This window comes from Rhinoderma darwinii, chromosome 5 (genome assembly GCF_050947455.1).
Source record: "Rhinoderma darwinii isolate aRhiDar2 chromosome 5, aRhiDar2.hap1, whole genome shotgun sequence".
Classification (NCBI taxonomy): domain Eukaryota; kingdom Metazoa; phylum Chordata; class Amphibia; order Anura; family Rhinodermatidae; genus Rhinoderma; species Rhinoderma darwinii.
This window is the reverse complement of record NC_134691.1, coordinates 3,505,978-3,531,628: the sequence shown is the minus strand read 5'-3', so window position 1 is coordinate 3,531,628 and position 25,651 is coordinate 3,505,978. Positions and strand designations below refer to the sequence as shown.

The 25,651-nt window shown below is 43.4% G+C and overlaps 1 protein-coding gene across 1 annotated transcript in view; it reads left to right on the top strand.

The window, feature by feature from the left end:
- The window catches only part of ADGRB1 (adhesion G protein-coupled receptor B1), a 615,330-nt gene extending 603,190 nt beyond the window's left edge, over window positions 1-12,140 (top strand). The window contains exons 20-23 of the mRNA XM_075827930.1: window positions 5,274-5,289; window positions 6,202-6,237; window positions 8,860-8,964; window positions 11,134-12,140. Of these exons, the coding sequence (XP_075684045.1) occupies window positions 5,274-5,289; window positions 6,202-6,237; window positions 8,860-8,964; window positions 11,134-11,331 (355 nt within the window). The 3' untranslated portion in view covers window positions 11,332-12,140. The remainder of the gene's footprint in view (window positions 1-5,273; window positions 5,290-6,201; window positions 6,238-8,859; window positions 8,965-11,133) is intronic.
- The last annotated feature ends 13,511 nt before the right edge of the window (window positions 12,141-25,651 follow it).

The following is a 25,651-nucleotide window of genomic DNA, read 5'->3' as shown; positions in this document are numbered from 1 at the left end:
GTTATATTCTTGTATATAGGGGGCAGTATTATAGTAGTTATATTCTTGTATATAGGGGGCAGTATTATAGTAGTTATTTTCTTGTATATAGGAGGCAGTATTATAGTGGTTATATTCTTGTATATAGGGGGCAGTATTATAGTAGTTATATTCTTGTATATAGGGGGCAGTATTATAGTAGTTATATTCTTGTATATAGGAGCAGTATTATAGTAGTTATATTCTTGTATATAGGGGGCAGTATTATAGTAGTTATATTCTTGTATATAGGGGGCAGTTACATAGTTACATAGTTACATAGTTAGTACGGCTGAAAAAAGACACATGTCCATCAAGTCCAACCAAGGGAAGGGAAAAGGGAAGGAAAAATTTCTACACATAGGAGCTAATATTTTTTTGTTCTAGGAAATTATCTAACCCTTTTTTAAAGCCATCTACTGTCCCTGCTGTGACCAGCTCCTGCGGTGACTATTCCATAGATTCACAGTTCTCACAGTAAAGAAGCCTTGTCGCCTCTGCAGCTTGAACCTTTTTTTCTCCAGACGGAGGGAGTGCCCCCTTGTTTTTTGAGGGGGTTTTACAAGGAACAGGATATCACCATATTTTTTGTATGTGCCATTAATATATTTATATAAGTTAATCATGTCCCCCCTTAGTCGTCTTTTTTCAAGGCTAAATAGGTTTAATTCTTTCAATCTTTCCTCATAACTTAAATTCTCCATGCCCTTATTAGCTTCGTTGCTCTTCTTTGTATTTTTTCCAACTCCAGGGCATCCTTTCTATGAACTGGAGCCCAGAACTGAACTGCATATTCTAGATGGGGCCTCACTAATGCTTTGTAAAGTGGCAATATTACATCTCTGTCCCGCGAGTCCATGCCTCTTTTAATACACGACAATATCTTGCTGGCCTTTGAAGCAGCTGATTGACACTGCATGCTGTTATTGAGTTTATGATTTACAAGAACACCCAGATCCTTCTCAACAAGTGAATCCGCCAGTGTAGCTCCCCCTAGGACATATGATGCATGCAGGTTGTTGGTACCCAGATGCATAACTTTACATTTATCTACATTAAACTTCATCTGCCAAGTGGACGCCCAAACACTTAGTTTGTTTAAATCTGCCTGTAATTCATGAACATCTTCCATAGTCTGAACTATATTACATAGCTTGGTGTCATCTGCAAAAATAGAAATAGTGCTATTAATCCCATCCTCTATATCATTAATAAATAAGTTGAATAATAGTGGTCCCAGCACTGAACCCTGGGGTACACCACTTATAACCGGTGACCATTCAGAGAAGGAATCATTGACCACAACTCTCTGGATACGGTCCTTGAGCCAATTCTCAATCCAATTACAAACTATATTTTCTAAACCTATAGTCCGTAATTTACCCATTAGGCGTCTATGGGGGACAGTGTCAAATGCCTTTGCAAAGTCCAAAAACACTAAATCCACAGCGGCCCCTCTGTCTAGACTTCTGCTTACCTCTTCATAAAAACAGATTAGGTTAGTTTGACAACTTCTGTCCTTAGTAAAACCGTGCTGGCTGTCACTTATAATGCTATTTATTGTCACATAATCCTGTATATAGTCCCTCAATAGCCCCTCAAACATTTTCCCCACGATGGATGTTAAGCTTACTGGTCTATAATTACCCGGGGAAGACCTAGAGCCCTTTTTGAAAATAGGCACCACATTTGCCCTGCGCCAGTCCCTTGGCACTATACCAGTCACTAGAGATTCTCTGAATATTATGAAAAGGGGGACAGAAATAACTGAACTAAGCTCTTTAAGAACTCTAGGGTGTAACCCATCTGGTCCCGGAGCCTTGTGCACATTTATTTTATTTAATTTAGCTTGGACCATCTCTACATTCATCCAATTCAGTATATCAGCCGATATATTAACAGCACTGGCACCGGCTACATCAGCTGCTCTTTCTTCTGTTGTATATACAGAGCTAAAGAACCCATTTAGTAACTCTGCCTTCTCTTGATCCCCTGTGATCAACTCCCCATTACCATTATCTAGGGGTCCTACATGTTCAGACCTTGGCTTTTTTGCATTTATATGCTTCAAGAATTTTTTAGGATTTGTTTTACTATCCTTGGCCACCTGCCTTTCATTTTGTATTTTTGCTAATTTTATTACATTTTTACAGATTTTATTAAGCTCTTTATATTTTACAAAGGCTGCAGATGTACCCTCAGATTTGTATTTTTTAAATGCCCTTTTTTTGTCATGTATTGCCCCTTTCACAGAAGGTGTAAGCCATGTGGGGTTTAATTTGAGTCGTTTATACTTATTACCTGTAGGAATAAATTTTGCACTATAATAACTCAAAGTAGATTTGAAAATCTCCCATTTATCATTTGTTCCATTATTTGACATTAGTTCTTCCCAGTCCATATCCTGAATTGCAGCCCTCATCCTGGGGAAATTGGCTTTCTTAAAATTAAATGTTTTTGCCCTCCCAGCCTGCGTTTGTTTTTTACAGTATAGGTAAAATGTAACTATATTGTGATCACTGTTACCGAGGTTTTCACGAACATTGACATTCCCAACAAGATCTGCATTATTAGAAATGACCAGATCCAACAGAGCTTCACCTCTAGTCGGGTCTTCCACAAACTGGCCCATAAAATTTTCCTGCAACAGGTTGAGGAAATGTCTCCCCTTTGCAGTTGAAGCCGAACCATGACACCAATTAATATCCCGGAAATTAAAATCTCCCATTATCACTACAGTACCCGCCTGTGCAGCCCGCTCCATCTGTTTATATATCTGACCTTCCATCTCCTCAGTTATATTGGGGGGTCTATAGATTACACCAAAAGTAATTTTTTCAGTGTTTACCTCCCTTTCTAGTTCCACCCACAAGGTTTCAACCTCCTCACAGTCTTCACCCACTATTGTCTCTTTCACACTCGCCTTCATATCACTTCTCACATACAGACATACACCACCACCTTTCCTATTTGTCCTGTCTTTACGAAAAAGTGTAAAACCCTGTAGATTTACAGCCCAGTCATGTGAAGAGTCCAGCCATGTTTCAGCAACACCAACTATATCTATATTTTCTTCCAGTATCAAGGCCTCCAGCTCCCCCATTTTACTTGCTAGACTTCTGGCATTTGTGAACATACACTTTAACTTGCCTGTCAGTTTTTCACTTTTATTATCAGAAATGTGATTTGACATTAATCGGTCCTTTTTATTTACACTGATGTTTTGTAACGAAAGGATCTCCTTATCCTGTTGTCTAGTCCTCTCCCCACATTCTGTTTCTCCCCCCACCAATATAGTCTGACCCCTCTCTAACCTGGCTACCCCTTTTTTTTCTACATTGACCTCCCTCCTCAGCCCTAGTTTAAATACTCCGCCACCCCAGCTAGAATTCTCTCCCCCAGCACAGCGGACCCCCTTCCATTTAGGTGCAAATCATCTGCAGAATACAGTTTGTACCCCAATGAAAAGTCAGCCCAGTGCTCTAGGAACCCAAATCCTTCTCCTCTACACCAAGACTTCAGCCATGCATTTAACTCCCTAAGCTCCCGCTGTCTTTCCTGTGATGCGCATGGCACAGGCAGTATTCCTGAGAATACAACCTTGGAGGTCCTTCCCTTCAGCTTGTAGCCTAGTTCTTTAAAATTATTCTTAAGGCTCCTCCACCTACCATTTATTCTGTCGTTGGTACCGACATGGACCACGACAGCTGGATCATCACCAGCCCCTCCCAGCAATTTGTCCACCCGTTCCACCACATGCCGAACCCTGGCACCAGGGAGACAGCAAACCATTCGGTTGAGGTGGTCTTGGCGACAAATAATTCTATCCGTCTTCCTGATTATAGAATCCCCTACGACTATCAATTGTCTTGGCTTACCTGCATTACCATCCCGCCGACTACTAGCTGGGCTGTTCTCCCGGCTGTTAGGGAGATCAGTATCCACTAGGGCTGCCATTTCTGAGACTGACACCCTCGCATCATCACCCAACTTGGCAATTTTGCCTGGAATGTCAGAAACCGGATCGGCCTTCCTTGTCTTTGACCCCTTTCTACTGCCCCTAACTACATTAACCCAGCTACTTACCTGATCCTGCTCACCCATGTCTTCACCCTCCAGTTGTAACCCACTAACTGCATGCTCTGTGAGCAGCAAGCTCCGTTCAAAATTGTCTATCCTCCTCAGTGTTGCATTCTGCTCCTCCAGATCTCTAATACGAGCTTCCAGGTGAACAACATGCTCACATCTGCCACAGAGATATTCACCCTGGAACTCCGGCTCCAGTCGTGCATACATATGGCAAACTGTGCACTGAAGAAAACCTCCAATCTTGCTGTCCATTATCCCAGTTACAAAAAAACAGCGAACAGGTGTTAACCAAAAAGATAAAGAAGTAGAAGAGCACTTACTTGGGCTTTAACTCCTCTTTTGAACTCCGGTTTTTGGAACTCCACTTAATATACAAACCACTTGCTATTCAAGGCACAGAGCAGTATTATAGTAGTTATATTCTTGTATATAGGAGCAGTATTATAGTAGTTATATTCTTGTATATAGGGAGCAGTATTATAGTAGTTATATTCTTGTATATAGGAGCAGTATTATAGTAGATATATTCTTGTATATAGGAGCAGTATTATAGTAGATATATTCTTGTATATAGGGGGCAGTATTATAGTAGTTATATTCTTGTATATAGGAGCAGTATTATAGTAGATATATTCTTGTATATAGGAGCAGTATTATAGTAGTTATATTCTTGTATATAGGAGCAGTATTATAGTAGTTATATTCTTGTATATAGGGAGCAGTATTATAGTAGTTATATTCTTGTATATAGGGAGCAGTATTATAGTAGTTATATTCTTGTATATAGTAGCAGTATTATAGTAGTTATATTCTTGTATATAGTAGCAGTATTATAGTAGTTATATTCTTGTATATAGGGAGCAGTATTATAGTAGTTATATTCTTGTATATAGTAGCAGTATTATAGTAGTTATATTCTTGTATATAGTAGCAGTATTATAGTAGTTATATTCTTGTATATAGTAGCAGTATTATAGTAGTTATATTCTTGTATATAGTAGCAGTATTATAGTAGTTATATTCTTGTATATAGTAGCAGTATTATAGTAGTAATGAAGTTATAAACAAGTAGACTATTTTGAGTGTGAGTACTGTATATTGAATATGCTTTTAAATACAGCTGTATGCAATAAATAAATTAATAAATAATTATTTTTTTTACACAGGAATTCAGGGGCAGATGTACGGGAAATACCTTTAGAGGCACTTTTTAAACGTTTCTGCCAGAAGTTATGCCCTAATGTATACCACATAACAGCTGTATAATATTCCCAGTTATCACAAAAACCTTGTCGGCCTAATATCCACTATTTTACTTTTATTACTAATTTTAGCCATAAATGAGCTTCACAGAACAATAAGGACGAGCGGCTTCACAAATTCTCCAACCACCAAGTCTCCCACATTACCTGCAATGAGCCGTATCTCTATAATTGATGTCATAGACATTTGACGTGTCCGCGCTGGTTGATATAGTGGGGCACGTTCTTGGAAAGCGTCATTCATCTCATGTGCTATCTTCTTAAATGCGACACATGGTTGATTGTAAACTTAGTGCAGATCTTATATTGTGGAGCAAAATTACTAAAATCTAAATACAGTTTTACATCTGAGCCATTTTTGCCCTGTTAGAAAAAAAAAATTGGGAGTCCTAGAAGGTCTTGATCACAACTCTGTATTTGACAGAAATGAGACGGGGACGTGTCATCAGAATCTCTCATTATTGCCGCCTCAGGCTTTTAGCCTGTAACTTTGTTCGGAGCCTCCGTCAGCGTTTCCGGCTCGTTTCACCCAAAGAGTAGCACAGCATGCGGCACTATTCTTGCTGTCAAAATGATGGAATCCTTGACGGAACCCCTATGGAAGCCTGGACTCAGTTATAAATGGAAGCCATAATGCCAGTGTGAACAGGGCCTAATTCATATAGGTTAGCTCTTCTGTACAGTAAATATAATCAATTACGCCGACAAAATGGATATTGACTGAACAAATATTTTCATATTGCAATCATTGCGTTCTATTATTGTACGGTTGATCATCTCAAAGCAATTAATGTGTTCGTCCTCATGATTTCTCTTTCCTTTTCATTCACAGAGGAGAAAATCCCGATATGCAGAATTAGACTTTGAGGTACGATTATCTTCTTTTCCCAGTTTTATTAATTTTCAAACATAAATCTAGAAATTCTCATTTACTATGTTTCTTTAATGATATTATGAGGACAGGCATCCGCATTTCCATGGTCCAAACCTGTTTTGTGAACCCAAAAGATAATTGTCTAGGTTAGACCTGGGGGGCGCTGTTGATTTGCTGTCTATGGAAAATAGTTTGCTATGGCAGTGGTGAAGAATGGTACTGCAAGTTATTCATTTACAACGCATCAATTTATAAGCGATACATACATAGGAATACAACCCGCCACAGCCAATCACAGGCTGTAGAGACGGTCACATGGGATGAAACATCATCCCAGGAGGCCGGCCTGGATGACGTCACAGGGCCGGCCTCCTGGGATCACGCTTCATCCCATGTGACCTGTGATTGGCTCAAGCAGTCTTCATCCCAGGAGGCCGGCCTGCTAGCAAACTAAGTGCTGCAGATTTTCGCAGCGGACATTCTGGGCGAAAAACTGCTCCACAGTTTAGTGCATTTTTTTTGCCCGGAATGCCCTATAACGCACAGGGCGGATACGCTGCATGCTTATACGCAGCGTATCCGCCACGTATGAAATCAGCCTAAAGGTAAATGATGACTGTCAAAACTGATCCTTTCCATTTCACCCCGTAATGACCGCCCATATTTCTTTTCATGGCGGTCATTAAGGAAACTAATGCCACAGCGCCACCTTTTCACGGTGCTGTGTTGTAAGCCTGGCACGAGTGTCCCATGCCAGGTTGAGCGGGTGTCGGGCTGTCTAAAGACAGCTGGATTCCTGCTCTAATGGCCAAGATTGGAGTTACCTCTGATCCTAGCTGTTTAACCCCTTCGATTTTGCGGTCAGTATTGACAGTGGTATCTAAGGGGGCTCCCTCTGTCACATCATCGGCACCCCAGCGATGCGAACACTGTGTACCGATGTTTCCATGGCAGCCATGCGCCTAATGAAGGCCCTAAGGTCTGACATTAGTGTATGTCTATTAGACTCCGCCAAAGGCATAATACACTGACAGGCATGTTACAGTAGTATTGCAGGTTATTATAAAAGCAATCAAAGTCCTTCATAGTGATGTCCCAAAGTGGAACTAAAAAAAAAAAGTTAAAAATTGATTAATAAAGTTAATAATAAATAAGTGAAAAATCCCAAATGAAATAAAATTCAAAACCCACATTTTCTCCTACAAAATGTTTTATTATGAAAAAATGTTAAATAAAAAAAGCTACACAGAATTTGTATCGCCGCGTCTATATCAATCCAAATTATTTCGCCCACATGGTGAACGCTGTAAAAAATAAAATAAAAAACAAAGCCAGTATTGCTGAAGTCGTCTGTACCCCATAATAGTACTAATAAAAACTACAAGTCATCCCGCAAAGTATAAGCCCTCATACAGCTACGTCGGCGGGAAAAATAAAAGTTATGGCTCTTAGAATACGGCGGCACAAAAACAAATACTATATAAAAATTTTAAAAAAGTGTTTTTAGTGTGCAAATGTAGTAAAACATAAAAAAACTATATACATTTGTAGCGCTGTAATCGTAACAACCTGAAGAATAAAGTTATTATGTTATTTATACCACAAGGTAAAAGGTGTAAATTCAGGATGCAAACAAGAATGGCGGAATAAAAAAAAAATATTTAAAAACAAGTTAATAAAAGTTAATAAAGTACATGTACCCCAAAATCATTCCAATGAAAAATATAAGTCCTGCAAAAAAACAAGCCCTCACATGACTAGGTCTACCGAAATATTATATGGCTTTTGAAATGTGACAATCCAAAAACAAACAAATTTTCTCTATGTAATTACGGCCCAAAATAGGCTAAAGGGTTAATAATCACAAGGCATAGAATCATGGAAAGGAGATATGAGCAGGAACTAACGTGTTGGTAGAACTTGATCCTGGAGTTGGGTGAACAAAGGACATCCAATATGGCGTGAAGTGAATACCCTCTAAATCGATTCTCTGATTATTTTTTTTGGGCTCGGGGGGCCACATGTAGCCCCATACCTCCCTGCAAATGGCTTCTCCACCTTTAGCTGTGGCAAGTACTATGGGCAACGATGATATGAGCCATAGTACTACTGCATCTGAGGAACAATGTCAGAAGCATGTGACTGCCACTTGACACCAGGCTAAGAACCACGGTTATTAAATTCAGGGTTAGAACACGGTTTTAATAAATTTACCAGTGAGTTGATTTCGAGTTTTTTCTTTCCCTAAATATCCAATATGGCTCTAGAGTTTTGATTCCCAACCATGGTTCCCTGGAACCTACACAAGGACTCCCCAGAAGACAGCAGGGGCAGGAGTTGTCCCTTTTCCACCAGGGTTGGCAAACTCCTACTCATAGATGATTGTCATGGATACAAATCTCAGCCAAAATATAAAAACTAGACTGTTCTATCCGTCCCTACACCGAGCTTCATGGAGGTAGGAATGGGAGGAGTTCTCCAAAAGTAAAAACATTTTTCAGATGTTCCCCTTTGTAATAAGGATGAGATCCCTGCTCTAGACCTTTAATAAAAGTTGGTTGTCTCTGCTGTGGGATGAACCTTGAGTCCGATGTTTTGTTTTATTGTTCTTTTCAGAAAATTATGCACACCAGAAAACGCCACCAGGATATGTTTCAAGACTTAAACCGAAAGCTGCAACATTCAGAGAAAGAAAAGGAGTCACCAACAGCAGAGAGTAAGGTATGATATGAAATTCCTTACACTCTAGTAAATTTCTGTGACCAGGAGGTGGGAAGCACCCAAGGGATAGGGTAAGGCCTATTGAACATCACGTCCGGGAGATCTATCCTCCCGTACGTCTTTTATCTGAAATGGAGGATCAGAGTCTTTCCGCTCTCCATTGTGCCGAGATCCTATCATCTTTCTGGTAAAAAGAGACCTACGGGACAGTGGATCTCCTGAATGTCACATGCACAGGGTCTAAGGGGACATTCAACCATGACAGCCATATCTCTGACTCATGAATGAGCTGTTGTTAATTGTCCTCACTAGAGGTCAGGGAGAACCAATACAAGAATAAAAGACTTGTTGTGGTCTTCAATTTTGGGGTCGAATTTTAAAACCATGACCATCTAGAATTGCGGTACCATGAAAAATCCATTGATCTATACATTATTTAAACATTGGGTGGAATTTCCATTGGATGAGTCAACATCTCAAGAAATATCTGAAAAGTCCCAACATAATTTAGGAAAGACTCTTAGCGGCTAATGACCCATTGAATAGTTAACTAGGATTAGTCCATGTCTGTAGAAAGTGCTCTTTTTGGTGAGACCTTCACAAGACATCCATTTCATGACTCCCTTGGTTTCCCTTGTTCTACATCCCGGGAATCAGAGCTGAAGTCAAAATATTTGGCCGCAGCTGTTTCCATAATTGTACGCCAGACCACACAGTCAGAGGATAACAAGCTAAAAGCTTGTTTGTTTGATTATCCTCCAAAGCCACCATGCGGAAATGGAGTGATCCAGGCTCTTGGCTCAGGTGGCTGAATGGAAGGACGTTGTCCAATATGTCCATCCGCATGCCGGGCAAAACAAAAAGAATTAGCGTATATATTTATTTTGAAGCCTTTTAGCATTCCTATTAGAGAAAGAGGACAACTGAAAAAATTGGAAAATATAATAAATGTCTGCATAAGGTCCAAGTCACAAAGTGTAGAGAAGTAAATTACAAGGTTGGTTATAGTCTTGGCCATAGTGAATACATTTTATCTTTATCTTCTAGATTTTAGCTTTACTACATATGGGAAGTCATCCACCATAAGTCAAGTAATGCGCACCCAGATTTTATATCTAAAATATGATCTATGGTGAGTTCCTCAGATCTTTTCCCAAAGGAAGAAGTGACCTTCAAATAACCTTATCGCTACCAACCTTGTGTAGTGTGAAAGAGACAGCTTTTAACTTCATGGAACTAAGGGTCCTCTTATATGGCCCGACGTGGGCCGTGTAAATGAGCACCGATCGACGAGACAGCTGGTTGATCGGCACTCGGAGCTCTGTATGGGGCGGCAGATCCCTCGTTGCTCCTATCGCTCATCCCCATACATTTCTATCATGTCAGCAGTATGTTGTTTACACAGAAGGATGTGCTGCCGACAGCGATAATATTTTCGGCAGCATAAAGGATACAATGAGCAGATGAACCAGCGTTTGCTCGTTCATCGGCTGATCGTTGCCCTCTTTACACAGGACAATGATTGGGAACGAGTGTCCTGTGAACCCTTGTTTGCCCAATAATTGGCCCATGTAAAAGGACCTTAAGTCTTGTGGGACATAATATCCAGGGACGAGGCATTGACCCACATTTTCCAATGATGGCGTTTTTTACCGTAGCTTAAGCTAGGCTCACGTCTGCGTTGTAGCTTCCATTTACAATGGAAACCCTGAGGCAGTGCCAGGTCTGTCGCACAGCGTATTTCACTAGCGCTTGACGGACCCTATTGACATACAGTAGGGTCTGTTGGGTATCGCTGAGGTGTCCGTCATTTTGATGGGAAAAATTGCGATGCATGCAGACTCTTCTTGTCAGACTCTGTGATGGAGCCTCCTACGCAGATGTGAAAAATGCATAAAGGAGTCGGTTTAGGTGATTTAGGCCAAATTTATTAAAGGAGCACACCTCGTAAAAAATGTGGCACAGTTAGGAAATTAAATGCACACCGGCTTGTGAAAAATTTGCGTGATTTCCTTCTGTTCCACATAATAAACTATAATAAACCATGTCAACATTTTTTGGTCGCTTGACAAATGTGGAATTTTTTTTTAATAATGGGCGGCCGATGTGTTGCTTTTATTCATTGATCTACCGTACATATTTTAATTTGTTTCTCCCAACGTTTCACAGATAGATAAACAACAGACGCCTAGCAAGAGGTCTTGGGAAGGAATGAGGAAGATTCAGTCGCCACCATCTTGGGTTAAAAAGGACATGGAGCCCGTGTCCCCTTCTCCCTTAGAACTAAAGACTGTGGAATGGGAGAAAACGGGTGCAACGATACCACTTGTTGGACAAGACATAATTGACCTTCAGACTGAGGTCTGAAGCTTACGAAAAAGACTTCTTTTTATTTTTAAAGAATATGATTCCATATAAAACGGAGAGATGTTTGGTTTCTTTTGAAACCTTGTTAAAGTACTTTTTTGCATTGTTCTCAGAAGGGAAATTCCGTTAGACTCTTAGAGGTAGGCGCAACGAGCTCTCTCCCAGGTATGGCAGACAAGGTGTCGTAGGTGAGAGGTCAATTTTAAGCGAATGGAAATCAACTTACACAAGAGTCACTTGACCTTCGCATGGAGATTACACCGAGGAATCGTTGAGGTTGACTGGTGATTCTTCAAAAATGACCCTTAGATAAACATAATAGCTGCCGATAGACACTTGAGTATTATATAGTACTCGCAGGTATTATATAACAACTCTGGGGTCAGCTATTTTAGAATCAAGCCTAATTCTTCAGTGATTTGATACCTTGCTTGATATCTCCATTCAGTGTTGGTTAGGTTCAATCCAACAATGTCTGCCAGAGGTGGCCCAGCGCAGTGGGTAGTAGCCAAAGCAAATCCCGGGTCAATCTTGACTAGTTTGAGTAGATAGAACCAAATGATATTAACCCCAGCAGAGTGAGGCTTTATACATAGAGCAAGGGAAGATTATATATTGAATGGAAGTCCTTGACTGTTAAAGAAAACCCTTCTGATTACCCAATCTTCATCTTCTGCTCAGTCAAGCAGGCATTTTGGTATATGAAGAGAAATGTTAATATATCTAGTTTTGTAAAATGACTTGTGGGACTTGACAGACTGCATAGAAACATTAGCTATGAAGATCTAATAAAGTGTTCCCAAACTTTAGAGCACTTGTTTCTTTGCTCTTCTCCTTTTCGAGAATCTTTCCATTCGACTCAAGGATCCAGAACCGCTACATGTACCCAGAAGTTTTCTCTCGGAGGCTTCTTAAGACGACTCTCGGAAGCCGCTTCATTCCATGGATCTCTTTTTGGAGTTTCGAGTGGAGAGAGGTGGAATCTGAAACCACGATGACTTCTCCCGGGGGGTTTTGTCAACGGGAAAAGATGCATAAATGAATCTTAAAGCAAGTTGCTTGATATGCAAGCATTTTTTTTTTTCTTTTGGCGCCAGTGTTATTTTTGTTTTTTTGTTTTTTTACTTTGAAATGACATTTCTCTTGTCATTAACTGTATATTAAATCAATAAATGTTTAAACAATTTAAAAGAAATCCAAAATAGTAAATAAAAGATTACTTAAAACTGTGATGTAATTGTCAGATTTTAGATTATATATACGAAGAGAAAGCACAAGGCCTACGGTGCCGTGTTGTATAATATTGTAATTATTATAATTACACATAATGAATTTTACCATATAAATATCTTTATACTGTGTTTACATTTTTTTAACACTCAAATCCCCCCCGATCATCAAGTTCCCACACATTAGCCGTGTTATGTAATAACTTACTTGTGTTTGTTTAATAACTGTTAAGATTCAGGTTTCTTTCTTTCTTGTTTTAATCCTTTTTTTATTATTATTATTTTTTTTATTAATTTCTATTTTTCTTTGCCCGACTCCTCTGCTTGTTGTTTTGTTTTTGTTTTTTGTTTTTTTTTTTCCAATCTGTTAGTCAGTTTTTTTTGTACAGTTTTCAGAGCACAAATGAATGTGTTTTATTTCTAATAAAAAGTGTAAACAACGCTCTAGTTTTCCTGCTCTGTAAATTGCTTATAAAATACACCAAAAATGTTAAAAAAAATTTTATACAGTGAAACCTCTCCAAGAAGTCCACCGCTTTGGGAAGGCCAGTCGTGATCTACAGCAGAACAGATTTTTCTGGGATACATTTTCAGGTCCATCATATACTGTACTTTGCATATGGGCCTAATCTTTCATAGGAACACCCCTCTAGAGGACCATTTTTCACTGTAATTTTGGGTGATCGCCTCAAAGAGGATTTACGGTAAATGTTTTATAATTTTTGGAAAATTGTTTTTGGAATTTTTTAGGTTTTCATTCTTGGGCCCACAGGAGGAGATGATTCTGAGGGCCAACTCTGCATCTATACAGAACACTTATTATTGCATTCTAAACTTTGTTGTTATCATTGTACACAATGGACGTATCATCAATAAGGTCTATTGGGTTATTTGTAAATCACCATAAAAAATAGACCCTAGTGGTAAGTGGTGGTCTTCAAAGTCACCCCCAAAAGGGGTTGTCTTCTGCTGGAGCTGTGGAGCTCATTATTGTTATAGGGCCTGGGTCAACCGGAGGGCCGTCTGGTATCCACTGGGCCAGTCCAACTTTTTGAACCAGAAATAGTGATACTTATTTGATCCATAGAAACTAATGCTAGATTTCCAGCATTATTCACACCTGTTTTGGTCGTATGACACGAAGATCGCACGTAATTCTTGATAATGTGGTCACATTAATACATACCAACATGATGCGACCATAACAGGACAGGCACAAAAGTCAATAAGTGCGGGATTTTTTTGTTGCAGATCACAAGTAACTTTTCCATAATAGGAGTTCAATGGGTGCGACTTCAACTCATTTGCGACATGTTTCAGTTTTTTTGGATATCTCATACAGTACGACACGCAACCAAATCATACATTAACAAAGTTGCGCAACTTCAAGGCGACAGGAAGACAAATTGCAGACAAGTCGCACACATTTTTTGTGGTGGGACTTGTATGTGACTATGTTGACCCATGTCGCCATATAGCACGAGCCTTAAAGTAGGCTATATTTGCACTGACAGTCAATTCTATTTCCTAGAACATCTTCTCCCATGTAGTTTTTTATCTGAAAAAAATATATTTAAGAGTTCGTGAAAACAAATGTATCCAAGAAATGTATTAAACAATTGTATTGCGGACCATAAACATTGGGTTTGGTCACATACGACTCTTCTTTACAGTTTTTAATTGGCGCTGCCGATATTGTGGCTGCGTAGCAAATGAGCTAGCCCGCCGTCAGAGCCTGAAATCTGACAGAGAAGACAAAGGAGGGTCATTACCAACTTTGGTCACCATAAATATATGGGTTCAATGGGCATAGGGTACACATTACAGAATGTAGTAATAATAATTACTGTATTAGATGCAGCCTGACGAATCACAGATCGCCAGATGCCCTTTATAGGTAGAAACGACTGATTCCCGGCCAGAACAGCTCTACAATGTACCATGACACTGGGGCTGGCATATTAATATAAACAGGCGGACACAGACAGCAGTGGGTCCCGTGCAAGAACCGAATATGGACCCCTTGCTCTCGAGTAGTTCATCAATATTTGTGAGCCATGAGATTCATCAGCTCAGTCCCCTAAATGTAATTCTATAGGCACTAGGAAGCTGCTTTTAAGATGACATTAAGCCCCCATATCTACTGGGTGCCCCCTCAGTTATAAGGCTGGGTTCACACGTGGCGGAATTTCACTTAAATTCCGCTCCGGACACTCCGCAGCGTTAATCCGCAGCGGAGCCGTTTGTCCATTGACTTACACTTTAATTTAGCAGTGTTCGTTTAGACGAGGCGTAAAATTCCGCTGCGGAGCATAGGCTGCGGAGCGGAATTTGGTGTCCGCAGCATGCTCTGTCTGTTGCGGAGCAGTGGCGGACTGGTTGCGGACTCATGGCGGAATTTCTCCATTGACTTCAATGGAGATTCTAATTTCCGCAATGAAGTCCGCAGCTGTCATGCACATGTTATGTGTGCTGCGGATGCGTCTTGCTTTTTAACTTGACATTTCTTCATTCTGGCTGGACCTATGTATTTCTAGGTCTACAGCCAGACTGAGGAAGTCAATGGGGCTCCCGTAATGACGGGAGCGTTGCTAGGCGACGTCAGTAAATAGTCACTGTCCAGGGTGCTGAAAGAGTTAAGCGATTGGCAGTAACTGTTTCTGCACCCGGGACAGTGACTACCGATCCCAATATACATGTATCTGTAAAAAAAAATGAAGTTCATACTTACCGAGAACTCCCTGCTTCTGTCTCCAGTCCGGCTTCCCAGGATGACGTTTCAGTCTAAGTGACGGCTGCAGCCAATCACAGGCTAATAACAGGCTGCAGCGGTCACATGGACTGCCGCGTCATCCAGGGAGGTCGGGCTGGATGCCGAAGGAGGGACGCGTCACCAAGACAACGGGCGGTAAGTATGAATTTCTTTGACTTTCACAAGGGAAAGTGCTGTCCCTTCTCTCTATCCTGCACTGAATAGGGAGAAGAGAAGCACTTTTCCTGCAGTCCGCAGCGGCCAGTCCGCATCAATTTACTGCACATTTTGTGCAGATCCGCAGCAGAATCTGCAACGCAGATTCTGTGCGGCATTGATGCGGACAGTTGCGGAGGAAATCCGCCACGTGTGGTCATGCCCTAACGGTTATAATATGGTATGCCCGTCCCTAAATACATAACGTTAAACCAAAATGTGAAGTAAAAATAGTTCCCAAAGGTCTCATGGCGAACACATATATATTTTTTAATAAACAAACAAAATCCATAAGGTCCTGTTCACACTGAGTTTTTTTTGCCGCAAAAAACGTCCGAAATTGACTCCCATTCATTTCAGTGGGAGGTGGAGGTGTTTTTTTTACCGCAAGCAAAAAAAAACTCTAGCGGGAAAAAGAAGCGACATGCCCTATCTTCCGCCTCAAAAACCCCATTGAAATCAATGGGAGACGTAAATAAACACATTTTTTAACCCCTTCCCGCCGCAGCCCTTTTTCAGATTTTAGTTTTTTCCTCCCCACCTTCAAAAGCCATAACTTTTTTTTATTTTTCCGTCGATATAGTCCTATGAGGGCTTGACTTTTGCGGGACGAGTTGTAGTTTTTCGTAGCACCATTTATTTTGCTGTATAATGTACTAGGAAATGGGAAAAAAATTATTTGTGGGGTAGAAAATGAAAAAAACAGCGATTCCTCCATTGTTTTTGTGCTTCGTTTTTACGGATTTCACTGTGCAATTAAAACAACAGGTTAACTTTATTCTGCGGGTCAATACGATTACGGCGATACCAAATATATGTAGTTTTTTCTATATTTTACTACTTTTACAAGTAAAAACCTGAGTGTAAAAAATAAAATTTATTCTGCGTCGCCAAATTCCGAGAGCCATAACTTTTTTATTTTTCCGTCGATTAAGGCCTCATTCACACGGCAGGGTTTCCCGGCCGGGTGCCGGCCGTTCATAAATCGGCCGGCACCCGGCTGCATTAGAAATAATAGACCCCTAATGGGGCTATTCACACGACCGATTTTTTGACGGCCGGGAAAACCGCCCGTCAAAAAATAGGACATGCTCTATTTTCGCCCGGGTACCCGGCCGCCCGGCTCCCATAGAAGTCTATGGGGCCGGGTAATACCCGGCCATCACCGGGATGTGTCCCGAGTGACGGACGGGTTTTCCGGCTCTTGCGCTCTATCTCCTCCTCACAGCGCAGAGTGCATGTGAGGAGGAGGAGTTGATGCCATTCTGACGAATGGCATCGCTGTACACGGTGTGGCAGGGCCGGGGTGTACAGCAGGTGGAAGGGAGCGCTGCGCTGGCTCCCTTCTCCTGTTTGTTTTAAAAGCGCCCTGGCCCGGCGACACCTTTGATGGCGCCGCTAGTAGTAGTAGCAGCAGCTGCTGCGGCTGCTACTACTGTAGCGACGCCACTATAGCAGAGCAGGGAGGTATCTCCCCGCTCTGCTATGTGCTAGCCGCACTTTAGCTCCTTGAAGGAGCGGAATCCCCGTGTGTTCGGGGATTCCGCTCCTGGACAGAGCGCTTGATGTCTCTGTCCATATCTGGGCAGTGACATCAGGGGAAACTCCTGAAGCGGAATCCCCGAACACATGGGGATTCCCGTTCAGGAGCTGCCGCTGATGTCACTGTCCGGATCTGCCCGGCCCGGCACGGATGCATAACTTTATGCAAACCGGCCGGGCAGAATGGCCGATTTTACCGGCCGGCACTCGGGCTCGGACCCGACCCGGTCGTGTGAATCCCGCCTAAGTGGTATGAGGGCTTTTGTTTTGCGGGATAAGCTGTAGTTTTTAATACCATTTTGGTGTAAATGCGACGTTTTGATCACTTTTTATTTCATTTTTTTGTGGGAGATGAGGTGACCAAAAAATAGAGATTCTGGCGTTTACAATTTTATTTATTTATTTACGGCGTTCACCGTGCGGGTTAAATTATGATATATTGTAATAGTTCAGACTTTTACGGACGCGGCGATACCAATTATGTTTATTTATTTTGTTTTTTTACTATGCTCTAGGGGGAAAATGGGAAAAAAAATTTTTTTTTTAACTTTTATTTTTTTTTTTACACAAAAAAAAACATTATTTAACTCATTTTTACATTTTTTATTAGTCCCCCTAGGGGACTTCAACCAGCGATCGTTAGATCGCTTGCACGATATACTGCAATACTAATGTATTGCAGTATATCGTGATTCTGTCAGGCCGGAGGCAGCGCTTAATAGGAGCACAAAGATGGTGGACCTGGGGGTCTTCATTAGGCCCCCAGCAGCCATAGCAACCATTACTACCCCGTGATTTCATTGCGATGAACTCGTTACTCTGAAGTGTCAGCTGTAACATAGAGCCGACACCGGCATTGTATGGAGCGGATTCACTCCGTGAGCCCGTTCCATACTTCCCCTACCCGACTATGGCGTATGGAAAAGTCAAATGTCGGGAAGGGGTTAAGCGATTATTGACGTGTTTTTTGGCAAAAAATGCATGCGGAATTTCACTTTGTCTCTTGAAGAAATAGGAAAAAACGCCTTAAAAAAACGCGTCTAAAATCTCGACTTTTCAGCCTGCAAAAAACTCTGTGTGAACAGGCTCTTAAAAGTAAAAAAAAAAAATAAAGTAAAGAAACAAACAACACCACCGTACCAACAAAATCATAGCACTGCCCTCTCCCACAAAGAATCAAAACTATACATGCTTCTAAAAATGTAAATCGTAAAAACGTGAAATATAAAGACTTTGTGAAAATGTGAAAAATAAACCCATTGGAAAAATGAGACATAAGATTATAAAAATAAGCATTGTAAGTATACAGCGCGGACAGTAAGAAAAATACAAATAATAATTAAATCAAAAAGGGATAAAAACAAAAATATATATATTTATATATATATATATATTTGGTATCCCTATGTATTAGCAACGCGTGCAATAAAGTTAACATTAATAGTATTTCAAGACAGACAGGAGCCGCTTGAATGTTTCTCATCACCTAAAAAAATAAATAAAAATAAATAGTGAAAGGCGCACATACATGTAGCAATTACAGGGCTATTCTCATAAAGTAATGGCATATCGCTAGGACATGCCATCACTTTCTGATCGGTGGGGGCAGGGGCGTAGCTAGGGGGGGGGCAGGCGGGGCATTTGCCCCGGGCGCAACTTAGAGGGGGGCACCAGCGCCACCTCCTCCTGCACTATAATTGTACCTGTGTCTATAGGACACAGGTACAATTAGAAGCAATGAATGACCGGGTACGTTCCGTGCCCGGCCATTCAGCGCCTTTCCACGAATGAAGCGACTGGTATCTTTTGTACCAGTGACGCTTCCATCGATGAAAGACGCTGAGTGACAGGGAAAGTCATCCTGCCCAGCCAATCAGCACCTTTCATAGACGCCTCGTTCAACCCCCAGGAGACCTGCGCAGAAGAGAGCAGGTCTCCATGGCTGCCGGCCGGCGTGGGAACGGGATTAAGGGGAGTTTGAATATATATATATTTTTTAATTGTAATAAAAAAGTGTGTGGCTGTATCTGCGGGGGGGGGGGGGGGGGCTTTATCTACAAGGGGGACTTTATCTACGGGGGGGGACTTTGTCTACACGGGGGGGCCTTTATATACGGGGGGGGCTTTATCTACACGCGGGTGGCTTTATCTACGGGGGTTGTCTATCTACAGGGGGGGGCTATATACTGGGGTGTATATAGCTACAGGGGGCTATATACAGGGGTGGGCGATCTATGGAGCACTATATACTATATATATATATAGCCCCCCTGTAGATATAGCCCACCCCTGTATATAGTGCTCCATAGATCGCCCACCCCTGTATATAGCCCCCTGTAGATAGAGCCCACCCCTGTATATAGTGCTCCACATATAGCCCACCCCTGTATATAGTATCCCACAAATAGCTCCCCCTATAGTGTGCCACAGAAATCCCACCCCTGTATATAGCCCCCCTATACATATAGTCCACCCCTGTATATAGTGCTCCACAGATAGCCCACCCCTGTATATAGTATATACAGGGGTGGGCTATCTGTGGAGCACTATATACAGGGGTGGACTATCTAGTGGAGCACTATATACAGGGGTGGACTATATGTACAAGGGGGCTATATACAGGGGTGGGCTGTCTGTGAAACACTATATACAGGGGTGGACTATATGTGGAGCACTATATACAGGGGTGGGCTCTATCTACAGGGGGGCTATATACAGGGGTGGGCGATCTATGGAGCACTATATACAGGGGTAGGCTATATCTACAGGGGGGGCTATATACAGGGGTGGACTATATGTGGAGCACTATATACAGGGGTGGGCTATATCTACAGGGGGGCTATATACAGGGATGGGCTATCTGTAGAGCACTATAGGGGGAGTTATTTGTGGGACACTATATACAGGGGTGGGCTATATGGGGGGCACTATCTACAGGGGCTCTATGGCAGGCACTATCTACAGGGGGCACAGTGTGTGTGTGGGACACTATATACAGGGGTGGGCTATATGGGGGGCACTATCTACAGGGGCTCTATGGCAGACACTATCTACAGGGGGCACAGTGTGTGTGTGTGTGTGTGTGTGTGTGTGTGTGTGTGTGTGTGTGTGTGTGTGGGGGACCCGGTGTATGGTGCTGTTATAATTAGAGGTGAAGTGTATGGCGCTATTATATTTAGGGGCGTAGTGTGTGGTATAATGATAACTTTATATTTATTTATAGGTGCAGAAATGTTGGTAAAGTGAGAAGCTGAAGACATTGGAGCGGCAAACTGCAGAAATGGACCGGGAGAAGCCATCATAGAGGTCTGGACCGGATGGAGAAAAATAACTAGAATCTGAGACGTCACCGGTGAGTCACTTAATGTAAATGTTTATTCTGCCTCTAATCAGCACAGTAGCCACTGTATGATCTGCAGCAAGATGATGGGTGGTGTGATTATGATAGGATTTATTTTTTGTGAAACAGCAACTCCCAGCATATCCTTATCATTGTTCGGACCATGCTGGGAGCTGTAGTTTTACGCCGTACAAACCTGTACAGCAGGGGTTGCACTAAATTGAGCTGTATTTGTGCTGGTGCTGTATATATGTACTGAGCTTTGTTCTGGGGCTGTATATATGTACTGAGCTTGGTTCTGGTGTTGTGTATAGAACTATATTGCTTGTAAAATGTACAAATGTTTTTATGCTCGCGTTACATAAAAAGAAATGTGGAAAAGAAATGACACGTCATTGATTGGTAGAGAAAACAAACACGACGAGGGGGAAAGAGATGTCGGGAAAGAGGTTGGGGGGGAGCGCCAAACTGAATCTTTGCTGGAGAACCTAGCTACGCCTCTGGTGGGGGGTCTGACCTCTTGGGTCCTCAGAATAAACCTTTATTAATTGGGTGAGATTTTTATGTGGCCGTGGCCTCTGGTGGCGCTTGGTAAGTCGTTCGCTATTCTTGTGCTTTGTAAATAAATGAAATCCAGCAACAAGGAAATTATGGGAAATGTAAATGTAAAGCCTCAGGTATTATACAAGTAGCAGTGTTGCATAAGGTGATTGGCTATTACTAGGAAATGATCATTTCCTGATCGTTGGGGGTCGGACCTCTGAGACCCCCCAGCGATCCTATGAAGGAAGTCACATAGCTGCTCCAGCACTGCATCCCCTTTACTGTTTGTCCCTGCACAGCAGCACGCCTGGTCACCCGCTGTTCAGGGAACTGCAGCTCAACCCCATTCAAGTCAATTAACGACTCGCCAACACCGTAAACCGTAAACACATAAAAACATCATCCAATATATTCACATTTTCACCGTCTGCTACTTTACGCCACAGGCATCAATCATCGAAGAAACCGGAATGTTTTTTATGTCCGGGGTAATTTTTGGGCTTTTGATGGGGCATTGGGCATGTATTTTGTTTTTGTTTTTTTTTATCCAATATCAATAGCAGACGCTAGTGAGCAAGATCACATGACTAATACACAAATAATAAAATGATGAATTTTAGTGAAGCTTACACATTTTTCATCATTCTGTAAAACTAGAGCAACTTTCTGCTCATTCAAAATGACTAGTTGACAATCTAATAGAGTCCGCCAGATCGGAATTGGTTATTTCCAGCAGCTTTCCTCATAGGGGGGTAACGAGTATGGCATAATATGTTTATATCAGAATATAGGACATATAATAGCCCTATAATATACATACAATAGCCCTAATAGGTCATGTAGGGTGTCACGGACACAGGGTATGTGGACCCACTAGGCCGCTCCGCCGTAGCGGGGAGGCAGCTGACCAGGTCACAGTCTATACGAAAGTCAATAGCAGATAGCAATGCTTGGGTACCTGAACTAGTCCAGACGGTGGCTGTGTCTTCAGCACGGATGGAGGCCGGTGCGACAGGTAGCGCCAGATGTGGCGGGCAGTATCCGATGTAGCAGAAGACACTGGACGTGGCAGAAGACACTGGACGTGGTAGACGACAGCAGGTGCAGTAGACACGATTCCAACACTGGTAGGCACAGGAACAAGAACAATACGGAACACGGGAACGGGTAACAGGGCACGGGTAACAACTGGAACGGGGAAACACTAAGGGACCATTTGCGAGACAGACTGGGAAAGACTAACAACGCTCAGGCAAGGATTAGAAGGCCTGGGGCCTTCTTATAGACCAGGAAATCGTGGCAGTTGATGATGATGACGACTTCCTATTTTAAGGCCGGCCACCCTACGGGACACAGCGGAACGGAGCGAAAGTGAGCGCTGGCGTCTCCTAGGAAGGAGACGGGGACCAGCGCTCACGGATCCATGACCGCGGGCGTCGGAAGGTGAGTAAACCCGACGGCCCGCGGCCATGGACGCTACAGTATCCCCCCTCTTACGCCCCCTCTTCTTGAGGCCAGAGCGAGAGAGGAATTTTTTAATAAGAGCAGGAGCGCTAAGGTTCTCTTCTGGCTCCCAAGACCTCTCCCAGACTTTAGTCCCCGGAAGATACTGAGGCGGCTCTCTTCTCCTAGTATCTGCCTTTCGCTTCATGCGATTTACCGCCAGCAAAATAGAGGACCGGGTCTGTTGCCAGTTTTGCAGGAAGTCCCCATATGCAGAGTCAGCAGCGGGTACCTGAAATGAAGTCGACACAGGAAGAGGGACTCTAGGATGTTGACTGTATACAATGTGAAACGGAGTGGAAGTGGTGGACTCACTTGTGTGGTTGTTGTATGAAAACTCGGCCCATGGTAGAAGCTGTACCCAGTTATCGTGCTGTGAAGAGATGAAGTGGCCTCCATGATCTGGTTGATCCTTTCAACTTGCCCATTGGACTGGGGGTGATAGGCTGAGGAAAAGTCCAAACTCACATCCAGGAGTTTACAGAGGGCTCTTCAGAACTTAGAGGTAAACTGAACCCCCCGGTCGGACACAATGTGAAGAGGCAAGCCATACAAGCGAAAGATGTGTTGAATGAAGAGACTCACCAGTCGGGGAGCAGAAGGTAGGCCGGTCAGCAGGATAAAATGTGCCATTTTAGAGAACCGGTCCACTACCACCCAGATGGTGTTGCATCCTGCTGAGAGAGGAAGGTCTGTGACGAAGTCCATTACAATGTGCTGCCAAGGGGCATTGGGTACAAGCAGAGGTTGAAGCAGGCCGGCAGGCTTGGAGTGAGAAACTTTATTAAAGGCACACACCGTGCAAGAAGAGACAAAGTCCAGAACATCTTTAGGTAGCGTGGGCCACCAGAAGTGACGAGCAATCAGGTCTTGGGTTTTTACGGACACCAGCGTGCCCAGCCAGTTTAGAACTGTGTCCCCAGTGGAGAATTCTTCTCCTGTCTGCCAACCGAAAAAAAGTTCTCCCCGGAGGGATGTCTCTAATCTGCAGGGGATTAGCGGTGACAACGCAGGACGGGTCTATGATAGTCTGAAGGGACTCCACCGTGTCCTCCGTCCCAAACGATCTGGACAGGACATCTGCCCTCACATTCTTGTCAGCGGGACGGTAGTGGAGCAGAAACTGGAAAATGGTGAAGAACAGCGACCACCTGGCTTGACGAGGATTCAGTCTTTGAGCGGACTGAAGGTAGGTGAGGTTCTTGTGGTCGGTGTAGATCAAGATGAGGTGAGCTGCGCCTTCTAGAAGATGTCTCCACTCCTCCAGAGCCAATTTGATGGCCAGTAGCTCCCGATCTCCAATAGAGTAATTGCGCTCAGCAGAAGAAAACAGTCTTGAGTAGTAGCCACATACTACTGCCTTTCCTTTGGAGCTCCTCTGGAACAGAAGTGCACCTGTACCAACAGAGGAAGCGTCCACTTCCAGTGAGAACTGCCGACATACGTCAGGGTGATGGAGGATCGAAGCTGAAGTGAAGGCTTTCTTGAGGCTAATGAATGCGGACTCTGCCTCTGGAGTCCACACTTTGGTTTTCACACCCTTCTTGGTAAGAGTAGAGATGGGAGCCGTCAGAGATGAAAAAGTTCGGAATAAACTGCCGGTAGAAATTGGCGAATCCCAGGAACCGTTGTATGGCCCTTAGGCCTTGAGGACGTGGCCATTCCAGGACAGACTTTAGTTTCCCAGGGTCCATCTTAAGACCTTGATCCGAGATTACGTAGCCCAGGAAGGGCAAAGACTTCTTTTTAAAGACGCACCTCTCCAACTTGGCATATAAGTGATTCTCTCTTAGTCGCAGAAGAACTTGACGGACATGCCTCCGATGGGTCATCGGATCTGGGGAGAAAATCAAAATAACATCGAGATAAACAACAACACAGACATAGAGGAGATCTCGGAAAATATAATTGATGAATTCCTGAAATACTGCGGGAGCGTTACACAGTCCGAAGGGCATCAATAAGTATTCGTAGTGCCCATCGCGGGTGTTAAATGCCGTCTTCCATTTGTCACCCCGGCGAATCTGGATTAGATTATAAGCCCCCCGCAAATCTAGCCTTGAAAAAATGTTGGCTCCTCGTGTAATGGCAGGAAGGAGGTGAAGGGAAAGTGAGCCCTAATCTACCCACCGCCCTGTCCCTGCCTACTTGCAACGACCCGCCCTAGGCGACGAGGTACAACTGGGCGGCGGTCCCTACGCTGGCTAAGTGCACAGGAAGACAAACGGGGAACACGCAAGGGAAGGGGCAGTAGCCACGGAACGCCACGAGGAAACGGGGCGGCGAACGAACAGTCAGGACCAGGACGAAGTGAGTACACCGGAGCGGGCACGGAGACAGAAGCAAGCCAGGGCAAGCAAAGCAGGTAAAGCAGAACTGCAGCAAGGCAGAAGCACGGCAGAAGCAGGCTGGAGCAAGCAGCAGTGGGGGCCAGGAATCCAAAAGAATTACAAGCACTGAGGGAGAGCACAGGGCAGGTAATAAAGGGCAGGGGGCGGAGCTAACTCCGAGAGACCAGGCCGCGATAGGCTCTCCCACTCCTGAGCCTGCCACCCTGGTTGGTGGGAGATGGTGTCAGTCGAACAGGTCTGGCCTCAGGTGTGGATTGATTAATCCCAGGAGTATAGCTAGATGAAGTACCTGGCAGATCCCTAACAGTACTCCCCCTTTTATGAGGGGCCACCGGACCCTTACTAAGGGGACCCGGTTTAGTGGGGAAGAGGAGGTGGAACCTCCTGATCAATACCCCAGCGTGAACATCACGGGCAGGTACCCAAGTCCTCTCCTCCGGCCCGTATCCTTTCCAATGGACCAGGTACTGGAGGGAGCCCTGGACCATCCTACTGTCCATAATCTTGGCCACCTCGAATTCCACCCCCTCAGGGGTGAGAACGGGAACAGGAGGTATCCTCGAGGGGGACCAGGACGGGGAGCAGCGTTTAAGGAGGGAGGCATGGAAGACGTCATGTATGCGAAAGGATGGGGGGAGCTCCAGACGGAAGGATACAGGGTTGAGGACTTCAATGATCTTATAAGGTCCAATGAATCGGGGAGCAAACTTCCTGGACGGGACCTTAAGGCGCAAGTTCCTGGACGACAACCAGACCAAATCCCCGACGACAAACCGGGGGTTAGCAGAACGTCTACTATCCGCCTGAATCTTTTGTGCGCTCTGGGACGCCTCTAGGTTCTTCT